General features: G+C 35.8%; 1 protein-coding gene across 1 annotated transcript in view; it reads left to right on the top strand.

The window, feature by feature from the left end:
- The window catches only part of LOC129260968 (uncharacterized), a 63,544-nt gene extending 37,764 nt beyond the window's left edge, over positions 1–25,780 (top strand). The window contains exon 3 of the mRNA XM_064114641.1: positions 17,171–25,780. Coding sequence (XP_063970711.1) covers positions 17,291–22,027 — 4,737 coding nt within the window. The 5' untranslated portion in view covers positions 17,171–17,290 and the 3' untranslated portion in view covers positions 22,028–25,780. The remainder of the gene's footprint in view (positions 1–17,170) is intronic.
- The last annotated feature ends 907 nt before the right edge of the window (positions 25,781–26,687 follow it).

Genomic DNA, 26,687 nt, shown 5'->3' with positions numbered 1-26,687 from the left:
CTTGGAACTGCATTGACTTTGCACTGGAAAAGCGATACGACGTTTTGACCGACCGCGCGCATTGAAATCGTTTGAAATGGCGTTTTTGTACAGGGAAAATCTAAACCGCTCAAACCGAAATTACAAGCATGTAGCTCTTTTGCGATATTTTCTCGGATTCTTAGTTTTGTGTAAAATTAAAGATACCAATGCCAAGCAATTTTCTTGGTCTTTCCAACCATGTATTTTTCTAGCAATGAATATGTTGTAGGGCTGGGGAACTAAGTGTGAAAATTATAGTAAACTTTGAAGTCGATTTTTTCTGAAATGGGTTTGCACCGTCGTATGTGTGATACGACGGTTCGGATGACCACCAACAAGTTTACAATTTGAAAATGCCTGCTTTTCTCAGAATAAAATTTAATATACCCAAAGCATTTTCAGCATTCATGTACATGTAGCATTTCCTTTGATAGATATTCAAGTTCAAATCCTCTTCATTATAAAGCGAGAGCAACATATTTGGGAAGGGGCTCACAAATGGGCCAGAACATGAGGAATGCTATTTTACAGGATATACAAAATTTTTAAAGAAATTATTCAGACTGCATTTTGACTCATTCCTCCTCTAATAGGGTAATTGCAAGTTTGAGTAGAAGTGCACTCTTCGAAAGTGATCTTAAAATGAGATGTAAAACATTTTTATACGCCCGTCTCGACGGGACGTATTATGGTATCACGCTCGGTGTCCGTCCGTGTGTCTGTCCGTCCGTTAACTTTTCCTTGTAAACGCGATAACTTCAGTTTAACTTAACCTAGGCTCATATAATTTGGTGTGTATGATACTAGCATAAATCCCAGGAAGCCTATTGATTTCGAGGTCAAAGTTCAAGGTCACAGTGACGTATTTTCATCGTACCCTTCTGCAGTCCTTGTAAACGCGATAACTTCAATTTAACTTAACCTAGGCTCATATAATTTAGTGAGTATGATACTAGCATGGATCCCAGGAAGCCTATAGATTTTGAGGTCAAAACGTCAAAGGTCACAGTGACGTATTTTCTTCGTACCCTTCTGCAGTCCTTATAAACGCGATAACTTAGGTTAAACATAACCTTGGCTCATATAATTTAGTGTGTATGATACTAGCATAAATACCAGGAAGCCTTTCAATTTGGGGTCAAAAGGTCAAGGTCACAGTGACATGTTTTCATCTTACTCTTCTGCAGTCCTTGTAAACACGATAACTTCAGTTGAACTTAACCTAGGCTCATATTTGGTGTGTATGATACTAGCATAGATCCCAGGAAGCCTATTGATTTTGAGGTCAAAAGGTCAAGGTCACAGTGACATGTTTTCACCGTACCCTGCTGCAGTCCTTGTAAACGCGATAACTTCAGTTTAACGTAACCTAGGCTCATGGAATTTGGTGTGTATGATACTAGCATAGATCTCAGAAAGCTTATTGATTTTGAGGTCAGACAGTCAAAGGTGAAGTCGCCACCTTCCACTTTTCTTGCTTGACCGATATCTCCATTTTCAGCTCTACAGGCGGGCGTATTATGTGCTTGCCTTAGCGACACTCTTGTTTAAATATTGATGGAATTTTTTCAAGGTTTGCACAGTTTCCAACTGTTTGTGCTTTATGCAAATGATTGTAGTACAAATTGAACAACTTCTACAGATTTCTGATTTCTTTAGTTAATGCCCCAGTAATGGTTTGCCTCATTTGAAATTCCAGTATTCCAGAAGAATGTGAGACTGTGACTAGTTAGACGACTTCTACTCTCTTTTTTTTTTTTATTATGTTATGCTTGTGTTTTTTCATAAACACTACTTCAAAAAAAATAAAGAAAAGTTGTAACTTTATCTTGAGCATTGTACATTTGATTATGATTATTCAAGTTGATATCGGGATTAGTTTAGTCTTGAAATTAAGTAAAATGATTTTATCAATTTTGTATCTTTCTCTGCAGGTTATGATAATTCCATTTGACCATGACTTTATTCCCAGATTAACATCAAGTACATGTAAAGGTGAGATTCTAAATATTTCAATAAGAAATATAAATATTAATCTTTGGTCTTAGTTTTTGTCCAAAATTATTGTTTGGTTATCTTTTCAATATTACATGTACTTCAAGGTTATTTTTTTAATTACCTAAGAACTCAGTAGTGTGCGAAGGGCTTTAGAAGTAACTGATTTTTATAAATAGAGGAAAGTAACTGATTTTGATATAAGTATAAAAAAATTACTGAAATTGCTAGAGAAAATCATACAAGTAGAACAATGAAAATTTCATCAAAATTCCTTACATAAATTATGACAAACAAAACAGATATACACAACACAGGCATTGTGCAATTTACAAAGTCAGAGCTGTCACATAATTTCTTGGTTTGAGTTTATGGTGATTATTTTAAGTGTAATATATAAATAATAAATATTTCATGATTTATGATAAAAATGAATAGTGAGTGTGACATTATCAGCTTCCTTCCTTCTTTGCATACTCACCATGATGTACACAAAAGAAATGTTATGTCGAAACAAGTAATGCTGTAAAATACTTCATGTCCATTTTTTTAAAAGAAGAAATCACTGTTCTACTTGTCTTAATTTTCTCCATTTGTTCAAATCTAATTGTTGATTTCATTATTTATGTTTTTTCCCATAAACAAGAATAATGAATAAGATACCTCAAAAGCTTCAGTAGAGCATTCATTTGCTTTGTTATCCCCTTTCAATTTCTTCATGGACCGAGTAGGTCCATGATTTCACCAACTGTGCATCACTGATCAGTGAGTTGATCAGCTTATGAAGTAACCCTACTACACGTCCAGACCGATTGAAGCTTTGCCATAGAATGATTGAAGCCCCTGCAGTTCTGTCCGGGGGGGGGGGGGGGCACTTCCATTGATGAGTGGATACCATGTGCGACCATGGGGTCCCGAAAAGCACCCTAAACAAGTATTTTCCATATTCTGAAAATGCACCCCTTAACAAGTATTGGCGTGTGAAACCCTACCCTTTGCAAGTATTGGGAACAAAACGATACCCTTGGCAAGTATTCCCTGAATTGAACCCCTAAACTAGTGCAGTGATATTTTAATGTCATGGACGTCGGTTTTCCCTTTACCTACATCATTGGGCTTAGTTCGGCCCCACCTCCCACACCTCGCGCAAATCGGACTCTATAAACACAACTGTTGGGGCAAAAAGTACATCCTTTATAACATTTTAGTCTTCTTACCCTCGCAAATTTGACCCTAAACACGTAGCTTTCCTAGCGAAATAGTTACCCTTTTTTATTTTATCATTTATTATTTTAGTTTTTTCGACACCCTTATTATGTTATTGAAAAAGACATCCTTTTTACATGTTTTTATGGTCGCACATGGTATCCACTCGTCAATTTAAGTGCTCCCCCTGTTGAATTTTCTTTTTCTTGGTTCTGGAGAATCATGGCTTGAAATAAAATTACACTTTCAGTGTTTTTTGTTTGTATCTGGAAATCAATTATTTCATAATCAATGAATATATGCTTGAAACCTACCATGGCATGAACTAAATATCTTTGAAAGCGGTATTTCTGGGGTATTTTTTGTCTTGCCTGCATAGCAGAGCGATCGAGGCACCGCTTTTCCGACGATGGTGGGGTTGTCAACATTGAAAATGTGAAAACTTAACCAAGGTTAAGTTTTTTAAATGTCTTCATAACTCAGAAAGCATATGGACCTAGCTCATGAAAAGTGGACATAAGGGTAATGGTGTATCACTGAACATCCTGCCTTAGTTTCAGGTCACAATGACCAAGCCAGGTCAAAGGTCATTTGGGGTTAATGAACTTTGGCCATGTTGGGGGTAATTGTTGAATTGCCATCATAACTTTGAAAGTTAATGGACCTAGCTATATATAGTTCATGAAACTTGGACATAAGAGTAATCGATTATCCATGAACATCCTATGCGGGTTTCAGGCCACACTCAATACCAAGTTCAAAGGCTAATACGGTCAATGAACTTAGGCCTTGATGAGGGTATTTGTTGAATTGCCATTGTAACTTAAAAAGTTAATGGATTCTGTTCATAACATGTGGACAAGTCTTAGGTCACATGATCAAGGTTAATGAACAGAGTATTTTATTATCATATGAATAAAGTTTTTTTTTTAAAGAATATGCAATACCGTAGTTGATTTCAAAGTCAGCACTGCTGTAAAATGGAATCACATAATGCAGGCGAGACTGCCAGAAGCGTTCCACTTGTTTTTAAACTTGGGTCATCAAGATACCTTGGGGCAATTAGTTGCCTCCTTTGTACCATAGAATCATGATTTGAAACATGTTTTGAAACATGTTTTGAAACATGGTTCTGCAGAATCATTGCTGGATTTTAGTAAAAGTATCTAGGTGTGAATAATCGCTATCTGAGTCTGATGAAGTAGATGAGACTCAGCACACTTTGACAGCTTCTTGAAGTTGCAATCTGGGCTCAGTAACTACTTCCGACCTTGGAAAAATGTCTGTTCTCATGATTTTGACAAGTACAGTACCTATAATGGGTATTTTCTTTCAGGAATATTTTAAGTATTTTGCTTTCACATTGGCTAGTCAGGGTAAATTTCCCGATCAGAGAATACCTAGTACTCTCATACCTCGAGTCAGTCCAAATACGCCTACTATGATACAGGTTTTGATAGGCCCATGGTTCAGAAATTAAAACTACCTTGAGTTAAACCTATTAAAGGGATGGTCCGGGCTGAAAGTATTTATAGCTTGATAAATAGAGTAGAATTCACTGAGCAAAATGCGGAAAATTTCATCAAAATCGGATAACAAATAACAAAGTTATTGAATTTTAAAGTTAAGCAATATTTTGTGAAAACAGTCGGCATGAATATTCATTAGGTGGGCTGATGTTGTCACATTCAAATTTTTTCCTCCAAGAACTAGAAAAATTGGATTGACAACTGATTTAGTGCATTAGATATTTATTGCTGCAACTTATTTCATTATTAGGGAGACATTTTATTCACACAAGTATGAAATAATGAAAAAAATATGATTTTATGTAATAACATAAGAAAACGGAGAGTGGAGATGTGACATCATCAGCCCACCTAATGAATATTCATGACGACTGTTTTCACAAAATATTGCTTAACTTTAAACTTCAATAACTTTATTATTTGTTATCCGATATTGATGAAATTTTCGGCACTTTGCTCAGTGAATTCTACTCTATGTATTTAGATATACATATTTTCAGCCCGGACCATCCCTTTATATCCCTAACCAGGCTATAAACTGAAAATCCCTCACATAAACCATGGTTGGGGAAAGATCTTAAAAGTTTCCACCTGATATAAGCCACCCCCCTCAAAAATATAATGGAAATAAAACTGTGGCTTTCAACATTTTAGTTTTTCAGGGACTCCAGGCATAACAGACTGTCCCAAATTTTTGAAATTTCATCAAATATATTGAAAATAATGCTGGAGTTAGTCTAGAGTTTCAGATTATTTATCAAAAAAAATTAATATTCACTTTGTGCATCAAAGACTTGAGTACTGTATAAGCAATATTCAAAACCAACTTTCTTTATAAACATGCTCATCCATGGCTTTGCAAAAATAGGGATGATTAGTGTTTACTCATGAAAACATTTATAAATTTCAAAGTGCAATATACTCTTTAATTCAGAATATGTTTTACAAGGACTTTGCCATTTTTGAAAGCTTTCTTCAGTGCTTGTAATGCTTTTAATGTGGAAGGTAGACAGTCAGGAGTAATAATTAAAAGATTCTGTGACTAAAAGCTAAGAACGACAGTCTTGTAACCTCTTATTATCAACAGTTTATCCACTCATGTGGAGTCTGTCATTGAAAAGCTTTATTAGTTGCCATGGTAAAAGTGGCATAAAGGCGCTGCCTGGCTTGTACAACATCTATTTAGAGTATTGATGTACTCTTATTTCAATCAGTGGCATCTTGTGACTGATACGATGCTTCCTGACTTTTTATTGAAAAGCCCATGCAGTCTCACTTATTGTCTCGCCTGCATATATAGCAGAGCAAGACTATATGTGCCGCTTTTCCGACGGCGGCAGCGGCGTCAACATCAAATCTTAACCTCAACATCAAATCTTAACCTTAGGTTAAGATTTGATGTTGACGTCGCCACCGCCGCCGCCGCCAACATCAAAAAAGTTTTTGAAATGACATCATAACTTAGAAAGTATATGGACCTAGTTCATGAAACTTGAACATAAGGTTAATCAAGTATTACTGAACATCCTGCCTGAGTTTCTGGTCACATGACCAAGGTCAAAGGTCATTTAGGGTCAATGAACTTAGATCATGTTGGGAAAATTATTTTCAAAATCTTAACCGAAGGTTAAGTTTTTGAAATAACATCATAACTTTTAAAGTATATGGACCTAGTTCATGAAACTTGGGCATAAGGTTGATAAAGTATTAGTGAACACCCTGCTCGAGTTTCAGGTCACGTGACCAAGGTCAAAGGTCATTTAGGGTCAATGAACTTTGGTCAAGTTGGGGGTATTTGTTGAATTACTATCATAACTGAAAATTTATGGATCTAGTCCATGAAACTTGGACATAAGGTTAATCAAGTATTAGTGAACATCCTGCCTGAGTTTCAGGTCACATGACCAAGGTCAAAGGTCATTTAGGGTCAATGAACTTTGGCCAAGTTGGGGGTATTTGTTGAATTACCATCATAACTTTGAAAATTTATGGATCTAGTTCATGAAACTTGGACATTAGGTTAATCAAGTATCACTGAACATCCTGTACGAGTTTCAGGTCACATGACCATGGTAAAAGGTCATTAAAGGTCAATGAACTTTGGCCGTGTTGGGGGTATTTGTTGAATTACCATTGTAAATCTGAAAGTTTATGGATCTAGTTCATAAAACTTGGGATATAAGAGTAATCAAGTATCACTGAACATCCCCTGTGAGTTTCAGGTCACAAAACCAAGGTCAAAGGTCAGTTAAGGTCAATAAACTTAGGCCATGTTGGAGTAATTGTTGAATTGCCATCATAACTTTGAAAGTTTATAGATAGAGTGAATGAAATGTGGACATGGGTGTAGTTGACAAGTCTTAAGTCACCGTTCAAATGTCATTTATGGTCAATGAACGTGGTATTATGTTATTATATGAATGGTGTTTTGTGAATGATTATTTTGTAGTAGTTAGCACTGCTGCAATATTAAATCGCGTAATGCAGGCGAGACTGCCAGAGGCGTTCCACTTGTTTTATTTTAAGTCTTTTCACTTGCTAATTCTCTATACATTGTAAATAATAAAAGGAGTCATGTAAATTTGCTCCTTTCTGCCTACATATTGATGGCAATTTAAGGTTTTTTATATACATTTAATACCATAAGAAATACCATGGCTCAACTTGCCCCATGTTGGCTGGCTCAACTTACCCCAGTCCGAACTTAATGCAATAATTTCGCATCCACACATTAATATGCATCCATCATGTAAAAAACTATGACAAGAATGAAAATCCATACCTGGACCAACAATATTGTTCTCATGTCCTTATTATTTTTTAAGACATGTGTGTGTAAAAAGCACTTATCTATTTCACACCCTTTTTTACTTTTTTTGTTGAAATTTGTATTTTTCCCTCTAAAAAATTACTTTTTGTTTCAAAGGTGAAAACAATGTGGTGGGGTTAGGGGTTATGGAATGGGTCATCAATACATGACACCATCATAATATCTGACCATAGAGCTATTTGACTCATTCATTATTGGCCTGGGGCTGGTATCTTGCCCTATGCTCAACTTACCCGCCTTCCGCTACCAATGAATGTTGAATACTGAATAGAGAAAAGCCCTTTTAATGTTGCCTACACTTAATGTATATAAGTAGAATTTATTTGTAATTATTTCTCGATTTTTTTTCAGTAGATTTAATTTTTCTTTTAATTTACTTGATTTATTAGGGTTCAATATACATTTATGAAAATTAATGTATTGCTAGCTTGCTTCGATTAAGTAAATCTGACTCCAGTCCAATAAGGCAAAGATAATTTATTACTTAGAAAATCATGTTGAATGTACTTCTATTTTTTAATTAACGCCTATTTACCTGAATATTCATTAAGAGCAAGTAAATGTTAAAATTCTTAATTGACTGTCATATCTGTTTGTGTTTGAAATTGTGTTGGATTAGGGTGTGCAAAAATGTTATATTTTTTGTTGAATCAAAGAAAGAGCAACATTAAATAGTCACTTATCAGAAAATTTCAGATTTCTTTATAGGTTTCAGAAAATGTTAATATTATTTTCACTGTTTTATTTGTTAGGATGAACCGGTCATGTATAAATAAAGTCTAATATTAAGGATAAAAGATGTCTAAGATGAAAATGATGCCACTGAGAGTGGGACGATGAGGGAGCAGACTTTCGAATCACGAAAGTCCACTCCCCCATTTGTTTTTTATAATATTTCAGTGATTGTTTTACTTAATTGAATTAAGTTGTTGTAATTTAGTTTACTTGAGTAAAATGGATGCAAAGAAAATATTTTTTTTTTAAAAGTAAATTTTACTTAAAACTGCCAAAACTTATAAATACTTGAGGCAATTTTTTCCTCAATTTTATTGAGTATTTTCAAACATTTTTTTTACAGTGTACATGCACATGTTTGAATATTGAATACTGAATAGAGAAAAGCCCTTTAATGCAATGTTGCCTACATGTTATGGACCAATGAATGTTGAATACTGAATAGAGAAAAGCCCTTAAATGCAATGTTGCCTACATGTGACATGTTATTTATACTACCAATGAATGTTTAACACTGAACATGAGGAGACACACCCGCCCACACACGAAGTTGACTCAAGATTCGCTTTGTATTCTGTTTGTTTTGGGCAAATTGAATGCTTACTGGGAGGCAATATTGCTTCTGTGATGAATATTTGTAAAGCGATTTTAAAAGACTTTTAAAATGAATGGGTGGGGTATATTTTTCCAGTTCACCATTTTGAAAACCACAAAACCAGTCCTGGTCTATAAGCCTACATGTAATATCCCTTTCATAAACCCAATAAAACCTGTCCTCCAATTAGCCGCCTAAGAGTAATGCGGATAATTCAATAAAAATTGCGTTCACAAACTCCGAAAATTATCCGCATTATTTTTACGAGCGCCCGTCCTGAAAAAGGCGGATAATCGTCATGACAACTGGACACGCCCCCTCCGATGCAGTTGTGTTGGAAAAGGGTGACCTTGTGACCGCACCATGGCAATTATCCGCATTATTTGGAAATACGTTCATAAACTCAAAATCTTGTCCCGATGCCGCTATTATGCGGATAATAGCAGCATCAGAATAATGCGGATAACTCTTGTCCTCCTCTGATTTTACGACCAAATTATAAACATAATTGGGTTTTATTGGGTTTATGAAAGGGGTATTAGTGTTCCAAATTCCACCAATAGGCCTCCCTGTACTATTGTTGATGAAGACATTGATTTGTTTGAAAAACAATAAGTTTTTTTCATGTAGGTTTTAGTGTATTTCTATTCTTCTGATGATGTAATGCGTTACAAAATAACTTTGATAGCTAGCACCATTTTGAAAGGGTTAAAGGGGAAGTTCACCCTGTAAAAGATGATTTTAAAAATAGCAGAGAAAATAATGAAAAAATATTGGTGAAGGTTTTAGGAAAATCCATCGAAGATTTAAAAAAGTTTTTTTTAGAATTCAAATTTTTGGATTTGTGATGTCATTGGCGAGCAGCTTCCCCATATACGGTACCATGTAGTAAGAAAAAATAAATCAATGAAAATATGAATTTCTCAAAAACATTGAAAATTGTGTTTTTGTACCTTTGGTATATCAGGAAATTATTTTACACCTGCTACTGAAAAAAAAAGTCATAATTTATTGCATATATGGGGTAGCTGATCATATACATGTACATGTATGACATCACAAATCAAACACTTATTAAAATTCTAATAATTTTCTCTTAATCTTTGATAAATTTTCTCAAAACTTCACTGATATTTTTGAATTATTTTTTTCTGGTATTTTTACAACAAACTTTTCTTCATGGTGAAATTCCCCTTAAATCATGATATTTGCTAAACAATGGTGGGGGGGATGGACCGCTCAACTATTAATGCAGCCACATGTATGCATGACTCCAAAACTGCATTCTATCAGGCCTTGGAATGTTTTTAGGTGAAGATACGTGTGCAATTGTACATGATCAGGGCTCCATAACACAAAGATTTAATAGCGATGAATAGCAAATATGAGAGAACACTTCTGATTGGTCCCTTGTCATTATTTTGCGCCAAATGCGCATGTAATGTTGATCTTGATTGGTCTGTTCATTTAGTCATTGATCGCTAATCTTTGTGTTACAGAGCGCTGATCAGGGCACAAGAAAAGATTATTAAATCAGATAGAAATGTACATTTCTGTGTTTAGAAGGTCAAACTTTAAAAAAGGGAGAGGAGGGGAGTGTTTCAATCATGTGTATTTCCCTTTCAGTTCCTTCACATTTAAAGGGGTAGTCACCTAATCAAAAGTTCATTAGAAGTAAAATAGACAAAACAAACAAGCTCTGTTGCAATGAAAATTTAATTAAAATCTTCATTGTAAAATAACCAAGCAACCAAGGCAATTCAGAATACAGCAGGAATAGTTAGTGAATGATGTTAACATTGATGATGTGGAAGAGGTTCATCGTGGTGAAGGATTGAGTAGAAGAAATAACCAGTTGTCTTTATATTGTGATTCAATTATTCTTGTTTATCATGTATGTATTATTATGAATTGTACATAAAAACAAGAGTGGAAAAATAAATTAAAATCAAATCAAATATTTGAGCACTCTGACAATGGGCTTCATTGCACTTCTTTCAAGTGGTATATCTTTCTTGAGTTGGGATGGCATGCAGTTTTATGTGAAATATTATAATTATTTTCTCATTTTAAACAATATCCATGGAAAAAAACCAAAAGTATAATTTGTATAAAATGTATTATTTGCCATTAAAGAAAGGAAAGTGACCACAAATTTTACTCTACACACTTTTGAGAATCTGTTCCATGGGTAGATTGAGTGTGTCTGTGGGGCAGATATAGTCCTGGGTATTTCTTAGGCCTACAAATTAGTTATGTTGCCCTCTTAATCCCAAATCGTAAAAGGTGGGTTGGGTGGTCTATTTGCATTTTATTGTCTCGCCTGCATAGCAGAGTGAGACTATAGGCGCCGCTTTTCTGACAACGGCGGCGGCGGCGTCGTCAACATTGAAATCTTAACCAAGGTTAAAGTTTTGAAATGTCATCATAACTTAGAAAGTATATGGACCTAGTTCATGAAACTTGGACATAAGGGTAATCAAGTAATACTGAACATCCTGCCTGAGTTTCAGGTCACATGACCAAGGTCAAAGGTCATTTAGGGTCAATGAACTTACACCACGTTGGGGGAATCAATATCAAAATCTTAACCAAGGTTAAGTTTTTGAAATGTTGTCCTATCTTCTATTAAGTATATGGACCTAGTTCATGAAACTTGGAAATAAAGGTGATAGTGTATAACTGACGATCCTGCCTGAGCTTCAGGTCACATGATTAAGGTCAAAGGTCACTTAGGGTCAACGAACTTTGACCATGTTGGGGGTATTTGAGGAATTGTCATCATAACTTTGAAATTTTATGGATCTAGTTCATGAAACTTAGTCGTAAGAGCAATTAAGTATCCCTGAACATCTTGTGCAAGTTTCATATCACATGATCTAGGTCAAAGGTCATTTAGGGTCAACAAACTTTGATAATGTGGGGGGGGGGTTATTGGTGGAATTATCGTAACTTTAAAGTTTATAGATCTAGTTCATGAAACTTGGGACATTAGAGTAACCATGTATCCCTGAATATCTTGTGCTTGTTTCTGGTCACATGACCAAAATCAAAGGTCATTTAGGGTCAATGAACTTTGGCCGTCTTGGGGTATTTGTTGAATTTGCATCATAACTTAGAAAGTGTATGGATCTACACATGTAGTTCATGAAACATAGACATAAGGGTAATCAAGTATAAATGATTGTTTTGCACATGTCATGCACAGGTCAAATGATCATGGTCAAAGGTCATCTTGGGTCAATGGACATAGCAGTCTTTTGTGAATAATTATTTAATAGCTGTTTTCAAAGTCAGCACTGCTATATCGAATTGCGTAATGCAGGCGAGACTGCCAGAGGCGTTCCACTTGTTTACTTTTTAATCATTCAGTTTGAAATACCTTTGCTGCTGTGATGCTACACAAAGAAAATCATGCATGGAATGATGTATGTGTATTTCTATGCAGTCAAAATGCATATTTAAGTGTTTTCTTAAGCAATCGAATACAAATTTGAGGAAATTCTTTGCCTGAATCTTAATTTTGGGCATTTTCATATTTTTGGTCTGCTAAAAGAAAAAAAAGAAAAATAGCAACTCTTTTTTTTTCCTTGGGCCTTAATAGAAATAGTCCAGTCCAAACAGACAAATCCAAGAATGGGATATTGAATTGATGGGTTAAGAGAGAGAAAAAAATTTGGTACAAAATCTGGTACAGAATCTGTAATTATCTTGAAGTTTATTCCATGGTTGGGGGATGTCTTGAATGCTATATGTTAATATACAGTAGTGCATTGCTGGGATAAACTGTTTTTATCATGTCAACAATTAATATAGATGATCATATACATTTGCACCACATTTATTAGGATTTATTTACAGGAGAACAATCTGTTTCACTTATTTACAGGAGAACAATCTGTTTCACTTACATGTACTGTACTTAAACAAATGTGTACTTCATTCGAATATACACAAATCATTAAGTGGTGCCTGCCGATTGATGAACGAACATAAAAAGCCCTGATGCATATTCAGAACAAATAAAACACTTATAACAGGTAATTCCATAAATCATCATAGTTCATTGATTCATTCAGCATCACCGCTAATGTCTATCCATGTTTAATACTATCATTCTCAAAAGGTACTATTCCCCCAGAAATAGTTCTAGATAGAATTTTGCATGTATTGCAGACTCATTCAAGTGGCTTAAGCAGCATACATGAGGGCAACAAGCAGGGAAAAAAGTTTCACAGGGGGTTGGAGCGATTTAACCCCTGAAATGCTCAAAAAAGTCCTGGAAACTAAAAAAAATTGCCTCTAAAATAAAAAATGTAATGCTGTTTGGTGACCGTCTTGTTAGAAAGTTGCCCCCAATATCTGCGACATGCAATATTCAAGAACATTTAGAAAATCAATTACATACAGCAGAATAATGAGACACACTGTATGGAGTGTATGCTTTCCAGCATGATTGCTTGCAGAGCAAAAAAAAAAGAGTTGGAATGAAAGAAATGGCCCTTTAAAGTAAAAATTATTTCCTTCTTTTGATAATCTGAATGCATTCCTTTCCGCTGGTATTATTCTATTCAATTCAATTCAATTCGTATTTATTTTTCACTCATAAAAAGAAATCAAAGTACAAACATATAAACAGATAAGATAGATGACACGAATATACAATAAAATCCAGTTAACATGAGTGAGGGCAGTGGCAAGAAAGGACGAGCCTTATAAACGCCAACCCAAGATACTTAATGAAATAAATTGAAATAACACAATTATACTAAAAATTAAGAAAACAAAATACCGTACAGACCCTAGACAAAAACAAAACTACGATACAAGAGCCTACAATATTAATGCAAATGATAATGATCCAGTAAAAAGTCTTATATTTCTTCTTGAAAACATTTAGAGATTTACTGTTACAAATTTGGCAAGGAATGGAATTCCAAATGACAGGACCCTGATAAAATATTGATTGTTTATACAAAGAGGTTTTAAAAAAATGGCAAGTGAAAGTTTGATGCATTCCTAGTCATATGCATGTGTATGGAACTATTTGTACAGAAATATTGCAACAGTGTCTTCGGTAAAACATTATTATGGCAAGAGTACATGAAAATTGCAATGTTGAACTTAAATATATCTTCAAGTTTTAGTACTCTCAAATGACAAAATATTGGTTGAGTATGGGGCATGATTTATTATTCGTATTGCTCTTTTTTGTAAAAGAAATAATCTGTTGATATTACATTTGAAAGAATTTCCCCAGACTGGGTTGCAATAATTTAAATAAGGTAAAATTAAAGTATTATATAAAAATTAAAATCTCTCTAGGAAAGCTGCATAATTTGTATAATACACCAACATTTTTGCAATCTTGTTACAGATGACACCAACATGTTCACCCCAAGTAAGCTTATTATCAACGGTTACACCCAAGAATGTTAACGAAGACACCTTGAATCTGAATGTTGTTTAATTGAATATTTATATCAATATATATATTTTTTTTTTTGAAAAAATCATAAAATGTGTTTTGGAGATATTCAAAGTTAACTTGTTTATTAAGAACCAGTTGGATATGTTGTGTAGTTCTTTATTGAATACATTTTGTAAAAAATCATGATTTTTATGGGACATGAACCAGACAATATGCTCATCAGAGAGTTTGTGCCCACCACAGAATTTGTGCATGCAAAAGGTGGAATGTCTCGCCTGCATAGCAGAGCTTGACTATTGGCGCCGCTTTTCCGCCGCCGGCATCAACATTGAAATCTTAACCAAGGTTAAGTTTTTGAAATTTCATTATAACTTGGAAAGTATATTGACCTACTTCATGAAACTTATACCTTGGTCACATTTGCTCTACGGCGGCCGTACGGCGAGCCGAAAACGGCCGTCTTAACATTTTTTGTCCAACTACATATAGGTGGTTTAAATTAAAATTGATAAAACGGCTGTTTTCAACTTGCCGTACGTCCGCCGTAGAGCGAATGTGACCAAGGTATTAGACATAAGGGTAATCAAGTATTACTGAATATCCTGCCTGAGTTTCAGGTCACATGACTAAGGTCAATGGTTATTTAGGGTCAATGAACTAAGACCATGTTGGGGGAATCAATATCGAAATCTTAACCAAGGTTAAATTTTTGAAATGTTGTCATTACTTGGAAAGTATATGGACCTAGTTCATGAAACTTAGACATAAGGGTTATAGTGTATCACTGAATATCCTGCCTGAGTTTCAGGTCACATGACCAAGTTCAAAGGTCACTTAGGGTCAACAAACTTTGACCATTTTGGGGGTATTTGTGAAATCATCATAACTTTAAAAGTTTATGGATCTAGTTCATGAAACTTGGACATAGGAGTAACTATGTATCCCTGAATATCCTGTGCGTGTTCCAGGTCACATAACCAAGATCAAAGATCATTTAAGGACAATGAACTTTGGCCATGTTGGGGTATTTTGTTGAATTGGCATCATAACTTTAAAATTTTATGGATCTACACATGTAGTTCATGAAACATAGACATAGGGTAATCAAGTATGTTTTGCACATGTCTTAGGTCACATGATCATGGTCAAAGGTCATGTTGGATCAACGGACATAGTATTATATGAGTGTTTTCTTTTGTGAATAATCATTCAATAGCTGTTTTTAAATTCAGCATTCCTGCTATATTGAATCGCGTAATTCAGGCGAGACTGCCAGAGGCGTTCCACATGTTATGAATAACCTTACTATGAGAGGAAATTTAGAAAATAATATCCAAATTTATTGGTTCATTGTTAATTGCGAGCTAAATCTATACATGTATACAATGCTGTGTAAGCCTTGAGTCAGAAAAGAGAAATTCTATCCCATCTAATGTTTAAAATCTAACTTTTGAAAAGGTGATTAGAAAAAGGGATTATTCATTGTTTCTATGAATATAGAACCCAATATATTTTTTCTTTTTTTCTCATACCAAAAATATACAAAAGATTTACAAGACAACCTTGTAGACTCTGATGAAGTGCAGTGTTGTATGAATGGTATAGACTACGTGACTGAGCAACTTTCTTTTCTTTGACTTCTCTTTTAATGACCTCCTTGTTGTCATGGTAACTGATATTTATTTGTACTTAATCCAGTTGTGAAGTAGAATAATTGGCAGTGAATTCTGTTTCCAACTTGTTTATTGCAATCCCTGTCTTGCTCTGTACTTCATTCACCGCCTTGTTTACTAGGATACTCCATAAAGCTAGATGCAAAACTTCATGAAATTTTACAGTTAGGTGATATTCTTACTTCCAGTTGGGAATTTTAATGTGCTGTTTAAAATGTATGACAAACTACATGAATTATAACCTATTTGTAAAGATGAATGAAAAGGAAACAAACTGAAAGTTAGGAAATTCTAGAACATGAAAGCAGTGTAACTTGATTTGCTAATATGAAAAAAAAAAAAAAATCATACCATCTTTTTAGCCTGGAAACTTTCCAGTGAGGGGGGCACTGATATTGAACTATGCAGTGGCACTTGTGATGGAGTGAAAACTCCAAATGTCAAAGAGGGAAAGTTGGAACGACCTTTCTTATGCACTTAATCTAATGTCAGGGGTTTATTTACTATAATGAAAAGTACAGCATAACTCTAAATGATGAACCAATATTAATTCTAATGGGTTAATCCAGGATATTTTTTTCAAAGCTCAAAGTATGGTGATTTATGCAGGAACTGTAAAGGCCATCTTTTTTGTCTCGCCTGCTTAGCAGAGTGAGATATTTATAGGCCCTGCTTTTCCGACGGTGGCGGCGTCAACATTGAAATCTTAACCAAAGGTTAAGTTTTGAAATGACATCATAACTTAGAAAGTAGATGGACCTAGTTCATGAACATCCCGTGCGAGTTTTAGACATGACTAAGGTTAAATGTCATAAGGTCAGTGAACTTTGGCCATGTTGGAGAATAATTGTTGAATTTCCAACAATTTTATGCTGCTGTATTGATCAATAATTCATACTTTAATGTAAAGTGCTTAAGTGCAACCAAGGCACTTTCATTCTCATTTCCTTTCTAACTCGTTTCCATGCATTAGAAATCATACCAATTATGCTGTTTCAACTGAATGAAGAAGAAAAGTTAAAGAACAGCAAGTAAAAACTTTTGAAAACACAATTTTTATCGTAATTGGGGAAAAAGCAGTCTTAGTATTTGAAATCTTTTGAATTGGAATTTTAAAAATCAGTTTGCCTTTTCTCTCTTTTATTAATGCTACAGATTGAAAGTCCTCTGACGTAATGATGACCAACCTGAAGGACTATGTCTCAAGTTTGAAAGAAGAGAGCTCAAGTGAAACGTGACTTTACCAAGGAATATCGAAAGCGGCAGGCAGAAGACATGGCCACTGGGCAGCCGTATAGGGTTCGCTACCCTAATTCACAAATTGGCCAACAGATATATGATCCCCGAACCCATTCTTTCGCTACTACTCGGGGCCTTCACCCACCCAACCTAACACACTATGTAACTAGTGCCTTCAGACCTGCAGGTATACCTCAAGTGCCTTTACAGCAACGTTTGGTATCGCCAGGAGTCATTCCATCCAATCAAGAACAATACCACCAGCAACGAACAGTGCCTTCTTGTGGCAGTGGAAAACATGCTATGCAACTTGGTCAGCATCAGAATCAGCAGCATTTCTTCCAGAACCTGCCATCGTCCAACCCAGCCAACAGATTTCAAGAGATTTCTGTGGATGCTTATCAAAGAGAGCCACCCAATTCTGCTGTGCAATCTGCTGCCCAAGTCCAGAATCCTCATTTGATGCGTCGATACCATTCCATCAAAGAGACAAATGACAGCGAAGCACTTCATCAAGAACTGCGCATGCTGCATGCTGTGCATTATCAAGATGTAAACAGAAAAGATGAGCTTGTGGACACCTACTGGAAACAAAAAATTGTTTTGGACAATAAACAATTGGCACAGGCATCAGGAGCTCATCAGACAAGATTTGGGCCACAAATTATATCCAATGGTACAGTTTTAAGAAAGAAGGTACTTGAAGATACACATGCACATGCTCATGGACAACAAGCACAGGCGATGTACTTAGCAAGACAGGGAGAGTTGTATCAAGAAAGGAAAAATGAGTTACCCCTCGACTCAATTATCTCTCCATCCCATCCCCTAATGGCCCGATATCCTCACGCACAACCTGAGACACGAGTCAAAATCGATAGAACCACGCAGCCTCATGTTCCTCATCTTGTGCAATCTATCAGACATGTTGTCTCAAGTCCCAACAGTTCAGCTGGTATACCTAGAAATTATCAAAGATATCATCACAAAGAAAGATATAATGTTCCCCAACAGTTTGAAACTAGAAGTCAGGGAGGTATGATGCCACACCAGAGTGTACAGCCCGTACACCAAGAAGTATTCCAGAACCAGAGACTGCATAGGAATTTACCTCCACAGATGCATACTACCAACATGATGAGCTCTGAAGTTCGACTTAAACAAGAAACACAGCCAAATGTGTCGCTACAGTATAGTCAAAATGTTGGTATGATGCCTAATAGCACTGAGCGAATGACTATAAAAGCACAGATGAGGCAAGTGAATCAGTTGCAGACCATGGGCAATATGATGACAGGACATATGCACAACAGCAATCTTTCAGGGCAGATTATGAGGAACAGAATGTGTGAGGATATAGATAAAAAGATTTCTACTGATGATATCAGCAATGAAAACAGAAGGTTGTCTAAAATGGCAGTTTCCATAAAGGAAGAACAAAGGCAACTAAAGGAAGTCCTGGAAAAATCACTTCATAGAGCAGCTGTTCAGAGCACTCAGAAGACTTCCGTGGAGAGTTTAAGAAACTCATCAAGTTACATGTTTGCCAATCCACCTTGTGTAAATGAATCAATGCCTAGAATAGTTAAAGTACAGAGTTTAGCAGAGCAAGAATCAAATGGTGCAGCAACAGGAGCACAATCAAATGCCACAATTGGAATTTCTGTTGGAATTCCAAGAGGAGATGGATTAGGAGTTAATCTGAAACCTTCCAAACCCAAATCAGCCATGATAAAAGCACACCAAGAGCTCCAGGAAGTACCTTTAAATGTCAATAGAGTACCTTCTATAGGAAGCCTGGATAGTGATAATGGTCGTAAAGATTCATGGGATAGTGGTATTGAGTCACCACCTTGGCCTGAAAACAGAGAAGCATGTGTGATGAATATGAAAAGAGCTGCCTCATGTGATGAGAAGGCATCTCTGAGTAATCTCCACCAAATTCAGAGGGGGAAAGTGATAGAAAGAAAATCATCTAACAACTCGTTATTGAATACTGGATTGGATCTGTGTGCACAGGATCTTACAAACATTCCAACTGAGAGAAATTATTCAGTACCAATACCCACGACCAGCAATGTAGATGTTTTGTGCAATTCGTCATTCAAAACTTTAAATGGAAATGCACAGCTTGTGGTTGATGAAGAAGAAAAGAAGAGTATTCCAGGAGGGCCAGTCAGATGGATGAATCGTAAGAGGAGCCTACCCACCGATGGTGTATGCCCTGTCGTACCTAAGGTGATGAATCACAACTCTCAAGCAGTTGCTTTTTCTGAGTGTACGAGAGCATGTGTCCCAGTCGAGGAGGCAAGAAAGTCTATAGAAGGTCAAACAGTTACAACCATGATTGTTCAAGATGAATGTCCATTAGACTTGTCATTGAAGAAAGACCAGGATGAAACTTGCAGTGAGATTAAAGAAGTCCAGTCAAATGAGAATGAGGTCACAATAGAGCAGAAACCAAATATAGACAACCCTGAAGAAGAAACAGAAATAAACAGTAACAAAGTAAAGAGGGAAGAGGCATTTGAAGGAGAAGGAAATAAGGGACCAGATGGTAAAGAGAGTGGGATTCCAGGTCCTGAAAATCAAATGCAAGGATACTTTGGTACAATAATGATGCGTGCTCTGCAAAGACTATGGTCTGAAACAATAACTAAACTTGATGGAGAGGAAGCATCTAAAACCAAGCTAGAAAGTATTGACAGTAGCGATGAGGATTCTGGAAAGTACTTCCAGCCGTCTTCTGTAACAACGTTGAAGAACATACCACGAGTGGACAGCCCGGTTGGATCAGTACATGCTTTGGGGCAAGAACTTATGAAGAATATGCCTTCTAGCTGCAGTTCTCCCCATGCATTAGAAGTTGCTCTATGTGAACTAATGCAGCAATCCTCAGGAGCGTTTAGACATGGGGGAGATATCTTCCAGCACTTTGATAGTATCATCAAAAGAGAGTTGATGATAGAGATAGAAAAACAACCCTTAAAGTGCAAGGATGAATCTACAACAGAAACCAAACAGGAAGAGGATTCATCAGTTACTGAATCTGATCTTAATGAAATGAAACCAGATGAGCAAGCTAGTGAAACCAGTGTTCTTGGTGATGGAAATCCATCTATCATGCTTGATAGAGAGGAAGAAGTGGATGATTCACAGAATCTTGTGATTGTGGAAAGCTCAATGTCTCCTAAGTCTTTACCAGATACTCAAGCAACTGAAGATAAAATGGACCATACCTCAGCCCCTGCCCCCATTCTAAAATCATTTGGGCCACCTACACCTGTAACTGTAGAATCTCCTGTTCATGAATCTTTCATGTCTCCTGGGCAGATGTATGCAAAAGCAGCAAGAGAAGCTGCACAGAAAGCAGCAAAGGAAGCTGCCAACAAAGCAGCAAAGGAAGCCGCCCAAAAAGCTGCAAATAAAGTAGCAGCACAAATGGCAGCTCGGAAAGTATTACCAGTGACAGAAGATGGGGTCTCACAAGCACAACGTGGATGCAGATCAGCTGGGGATGCCAATGGAATTGATATAATCTCTTCAGAAAGAAGTTCACTTAGAAAGACATCCCCAGGACCGTCTGGCCCACTGAAGCCAAATACTAGCTTGTATCATAATGCACAAGGAGACCAGAGGAATTCTCATCAACTCCAAAACCTTCAAAGATCAGCAGCAGTGTTTGTTAACCAACCTCAAGCACCAGCTCATCAAAGACCACAGTTCATGGGTCAAGACATTCGAACTGTGGTTGATGGGGAAGAAGCTGCTAGAGATACACGTAATCGTCCTCATGCCCTTGTTGAAAGACGATCTAGTGAATCTGCTATTTTCAAACAGAATGGTACAAATCTATCAAAGAAAGACAAATTGCAAAGAATGACGAGTGATGATTCTTTGATTAAAAACTCTCTTAAGAATTATCGGACTATTGCTCCATCTAACAAGCAAATCACAAAAGAAAACAGCTACCATGTTATGCCTCAAACAGTTTGGCGAGCACAAACACAGGATGATAATGCCAATAAGGTCAGATTAGTGAAAGTGACATTCAACAATACTATTCCAGTTCAGGCACCATCGTCTGTGTCCATTGTTCCAAATGCTCAATATATTCAGAATCGGCTTCATAAGTCACCCATTGTTCTCCTACCTAAATTGGTGTGTGTTGCAGGACAAACTTATTCCGAGGTGACGCCTGTCAGTGGGACACAAACTTGCTCACCAGGGAACATTGTTCCTCAAAAGGACAATAAAGAAAGTGTAAGCAATACTTCACCAGTACTACCAACAGTTTCAGTTCAGGTTCCTTCAAATGATTTTGCTCCTGTCAAAAGCAGTAACCTCCCACTGGTAAGACCTGTCGCAGAGAAGGTTCATTCCCCAGAGCTGGTAGACACCGTCATTGGTCCCTTTCACATCATACAAAAGCCGCCAGTAGAACCACCTTCTTCAAAGAAGCCTTCAGTCAGTGCTTTCATCATTATTTACAAGAAAATTAGTCTGCCAGGTGTTCTTCGATCAGGGGTGCCTTTTGTACCACCTCGGTTGTTGCAGATTGGGATTTTCCCAGAAGAGACCTTTGAAGGATTTTGCCATGCTCTTCAGGATTGTAACGTCATGCAGCGTTACATGACTGTACTTGAGAGATCAGCCCTCTTCACAGATCTGAAGCACAACAAGATATCAAGCTGCAAATTAGTATCTTTGGAGGAGTTTGATCAGAAATATGAAAACATCAAAGTGCTGATGCAGATCAGCAAGATGACCTGAGATTCTGTGGTTATCACTTTTGCAGATGAAAATTGTGAATGGGTCACTTTTTTCAATGCAAAGGGCTCATACTGACAAGATGAAGTCTGTATACCGGAACTGCATCAGAAAATCTCTAAAAAAGATTAAGCAGATCAAGAAGAAAAACTTGGTCCTTTGATGTTTGACTGGTCATCACTGTAGTTTCTTCAGAAAATAGCCACCAAGAAGGTACTCATGAAGTCAAAAAGTAGTTATTTAAAGTTACCTTAATTGATATTATTCAACTGGAATATGCTCTTGCCAATGTCAACATATACTGAAATTTGTAGAGAGATCATTAGGCAACACAAATACATGTAATTCAACTGCTACTGCATTGACTAACATTCAACATGCTGAATTGAATGACCATTAAGGACTGATGTTAAAAAGACAACTGGAATATACCTATCTAGATTTTAAAATTTGATATGCTGAATCAAACGGTCAACAGTGACTGAGGCTGATAAAAAACAATAACTGAAATATCTAGATATCACATTTCAATTCAGAAAATAATATGATATTCATATTAAAATGAACAATTGATAAAGATGCTGATAAACAAAATTGAACTGATATGTAAGAATAAAGACTTGTTAAGGTCTTTATAGAGGCAAGATAGAATCTGCAAGATTATAAATCAAGCAATAGTGATTTATCAAACACTTGCAAGGAGACTCAGATTCCACCAAAATTTCTTACCATTTTGATTGATAATGATTAATTATTTTGACCTCCGCTGAGTTATGTGGGCTCAGATGTTTCATGTTAACTGAGTTCCCAAAGAAACTGATCAAACTTTACAAGGGTCTGCACAAATTCCCCTCAGTCAAAATGTACAATATTTTTACACAGACTAGCTTAGATAATCTTTACTAAGCACAAGCCTATAATTAATAGATTGGTTCAAACACAGAGAGCCTATAGCCTCTCACATCAATTGGTTTCAGAACCCAAAGTCACAAAATGGCAAAAGAGAGACCAATGAAAATGAGATTAAACAAACTTCCCAGTTTATCTCATGTCCTTCACAGGCATGTTTAATTGATTGGTTTGATCACAAAGAAGTTATACAGGAAGTTGAAATAAGAATGTCTAATGACTGGAACAATCACACAGCCACACACAGATGCCTTGCTAACTGGACATCCACAGGGTGGATGTGCATGACTGTGTGATTGTTCTAGTCATTTTGATGTTATTTTTCTGTAATGTCTTAGTGATTTAGCCAATCCCTTAAACATGCCTGTGAAGGACATGTGTGATAAACTGGGAAGTTTGTTTAATCCCATCTCATTTCATTGGTCTTTCTTTTGTCACTTTGGATTGTGAAACCGATTGATGTGAGGGTGTATAGTCTTTGTGACTGAACCAATCTTTTCATCTTAGTAAAGATTATTGAAGCTAGCCTGTGTTAAAAAAAATTGTAATTCTGACGAAGTGGAATTTTTGCAGTGCCCTTATAAAGTTTGATCAGTTTCTTTTGGAAATCAGCTTATTTCATTGGTTCTTGGACTCCTTGCATGAAATACACATTTGTCAGGTCATTTGAACTAGATATATCCTCAGAACTTCTGGTTTATATTTTCCATGATACCCCGGTATTTGGAAATAAGCCAATCTTAAAAAGGCCACTGCACACCTTGCGACTGTTCGCGATCCGATTTTGGAACAAATCGCATTTTGCTCATTTTCTGAAGATGTGAATGGAACATATCATTTTATTTGAGGTTAAAATTAATTGAAATAATAATATTATAACCATTTTGAAAGATTGCAAGCCCTAATTTTGGAGTAAAGGCCAAATTAGTTTCAAATCGTACGACTGCTATGACGTCATTACGACTAGATATTCAATTCGCTTTTATTCTAAGAAGGATGATAGCATATTCACAAATTTGATCAAAGGTATTCGTACGATGATTTAGAACATTACTCAGTAAGATATTCCAAGTCTCAATATTAGCATCAAATTCTACTACATTTTATTCTTAAATAGGGTCGCAGGCCAGTCGTAATGTGTGCAGTCGCCTTAAGATGCAAAAATATATTTTATATATAGGTACATTTCATTAAAAAAAGGTGTTCTGAATTATTAACTCACAAGGTGAGGTGAAACATCATTCCAAATTCTTGAATTTTCTTAGGAACTTTGTATGTGTCTTAGAACTGCTCTCTTTAGGTTCTTGTATGTCTTTATTTGTCTTAAACAATTTCACTTTCTTTTAGTCTTCTTTGTGCAGGGAGGGGGGTCTGTCAAAGTGTGTCTCTGTGACTTGACTTGCACATCCATTTTTATTTGTCTATGAGATGTCACAAGACTTATCATCAGTGATAACCGGCATTTAGCCAAATTTTTTGTCAACTTTTCAAGGTTGAGTTTCTTGCTTAATAATCAACTCTATCAAGTACCAAATTTCAGTTAAAATTTGTATTATTTAAAAAATTAGAGCATATTTAAATTTTGTATGACCTGTTAAAACCCCCTCCTTTCATTTTATGAATTGTTCTAAACCATTTTTTCTGTACTATAGCAATCTCTTGAATGACACGTAAAATGACACCTAACTTGATGTTGCGCGTGTGCGGCGTGCATGCATTGATTGATTTTATGAACTAGCATAAACCATGGATTATGCCTCTGAAAGTTATGTGCAGTGTGCATGATACGCATGGTTTTGTAAAGTGACCTAAAATCCCATGTTTTTCATCAAAAATAAAACAGTTTCTGAAATGCCTAACTGCTTTATTTCTAATGTAAAAAAAATGGAATTATGGGCAAATCTTTGCATATTAAATTGGTAAAAATAAGTTCTCTGGTGTCTTTCAAAGTGCAAAGTTATGAGCATCTGAAAAACATCCAAACTTTGAAGATTATCTTGAAATTGTGTTTTAGAAACCAGCCGGGTGTGTGCCGGTTATAATTGCTGATGATATGGGCATCTGCAGAGTAATGAATATACAATACTACATGTGCAGTTGCATGACTGTATATCTGTATCTTGAATTTTCTTTTATTACAAAATGGCTTAATTATGGAGCTAGTCACACCCTCCCATGCATGCATTTGTTAAACACATTTTATTGTATTGTCATTGCCTTATTTGTGATAATTGGATGTTACAAGTGTAGATTAGTGTTGTTTGTCAACTGTGTCAATTGTCCATATTCATTTGGTCTATAAATCTATATTTGTTTGTATTGTAAGTGTATGATGTAAAAGAAACAGGGAATTGTACATTTTTATGAACTCATCGGGCATTACAAATTTCTTCTTGAATCACCTTGTACAGGTATGTGTATAACGTGTACTATCATTCTGAAATGTACTAATAATATTGCATATACAATTTTTTTTTTTTTCATTGTATAAGTACTTTTTTCCCCATTCAGTCCAGCAAAATTTCAGATCATTCGGTTAAAGTAAAAAATTATTTCTGGCCAATTGACTGATAACAAGAATATTTGCTAATAATTACAAAAGCATTTAATCAAATATAATGATATTTGTTTGAGGAGTTCATCAGATTTCTCGAATTATATGAAATTATTAACATGTTTCCAAGTCATTATATTCCATGAAACTTGTTGATGAAAATATTCATGAAGTATCGGCAATTTTGTAAGTAAAATTCCAGGTAACGAATAAAGGCTAAATGTCATTTCAAGTAAAAAAATATATATATATAATTTGAATTTTTGCCTAATTTGAAAAGTAAATGATCACTCCCTTTCATTAAAAAGAAAAGAAAAAATTATTGAAGCTTGTGCATCAAGTTGATATGTGATCAAATTTTAGGTCTTAGATTTCAATATTTATAGGACAAGGCCACTCTTCTATGGGACACAGTTTTATAGCGGTTCATGCAGGAATAATTGAAAGGGATACCAACAATATTCAATGCCAATAATAGAGGTCAGTCAGGAGGGCATCCAAAGTCTTGACCTTTGATGGCCTTGGAATAATGAATGTTGTATTCAAAGGTCATTTACAAGACGGGATGAACATCATTGTGGATTACCTGTTTAAGGCCTTGTAACAACTTTGTAATAATTGCTTTTATTCATTTTGCAGCAAATTTATAGCATGGAATGTCTTCTTAAGTTTACTTCCTGGGGCATTGACCGTGTGTCGTTTCTTTTTTCTTGACATTCCAAGCCTTAAGTTATGTACTATGTAGAGCAGGTTGCGAAGTCTGTTGTGGTCGGGGGCAGGGCCCGCTAAAGGGCCCTGGAAGCTCTCTGGTACAATCTGACCCATGTATGTATTTTGGGAGCATTTTATCTATAAAAAAAAGATTTGTGTGAAAAAATAAGAAGTTTTATATGAAACACGCAAAAGTAGACCAAATTTCAAAATGCAGCAAGAGTCAATAATTATAAAAAAGATTTCATATCATTTACATCCATGTAGTCTGTCAAAATGAATTTGTTACTATTGCCATTTGCAACTGTAAGTTCTGGATGTGTAACAGTTATACATTTCAAATATACCAATGTTTTTAAAAGTGATTTTATTGAACTAGTGCCTATTCACAATCTTATGTCCAGATGTTTAGTACTATGAATGGAAATCAATTTTGTTCACTGGCTACACTAGAATCCCGGGGGGGCCACTTCCATTGACGAGTGGATA

The sequence above is a fragment of the Lytechinus pictus genome, unplaced genomic scaffold, assembly GCF_037042905.1.
Source record: "Lytechinus pictus isolate F3 Inbred unplaced genomic scaffold, Lp3.0 scaffold_19, whole genome shotgun sequence".
In the NCBI taxonomy this organism is placed as follows: domain Eukaryota; kingdom Metazoa; phylum Echinodermata; class Echinoidea; order Temnopleuroida; family Toxopneustidae; genus Lytechinus; species Lytechinus pictus.
This window is presented reverse-complemented; position numbering and strand designations above follow the sequence as displayed.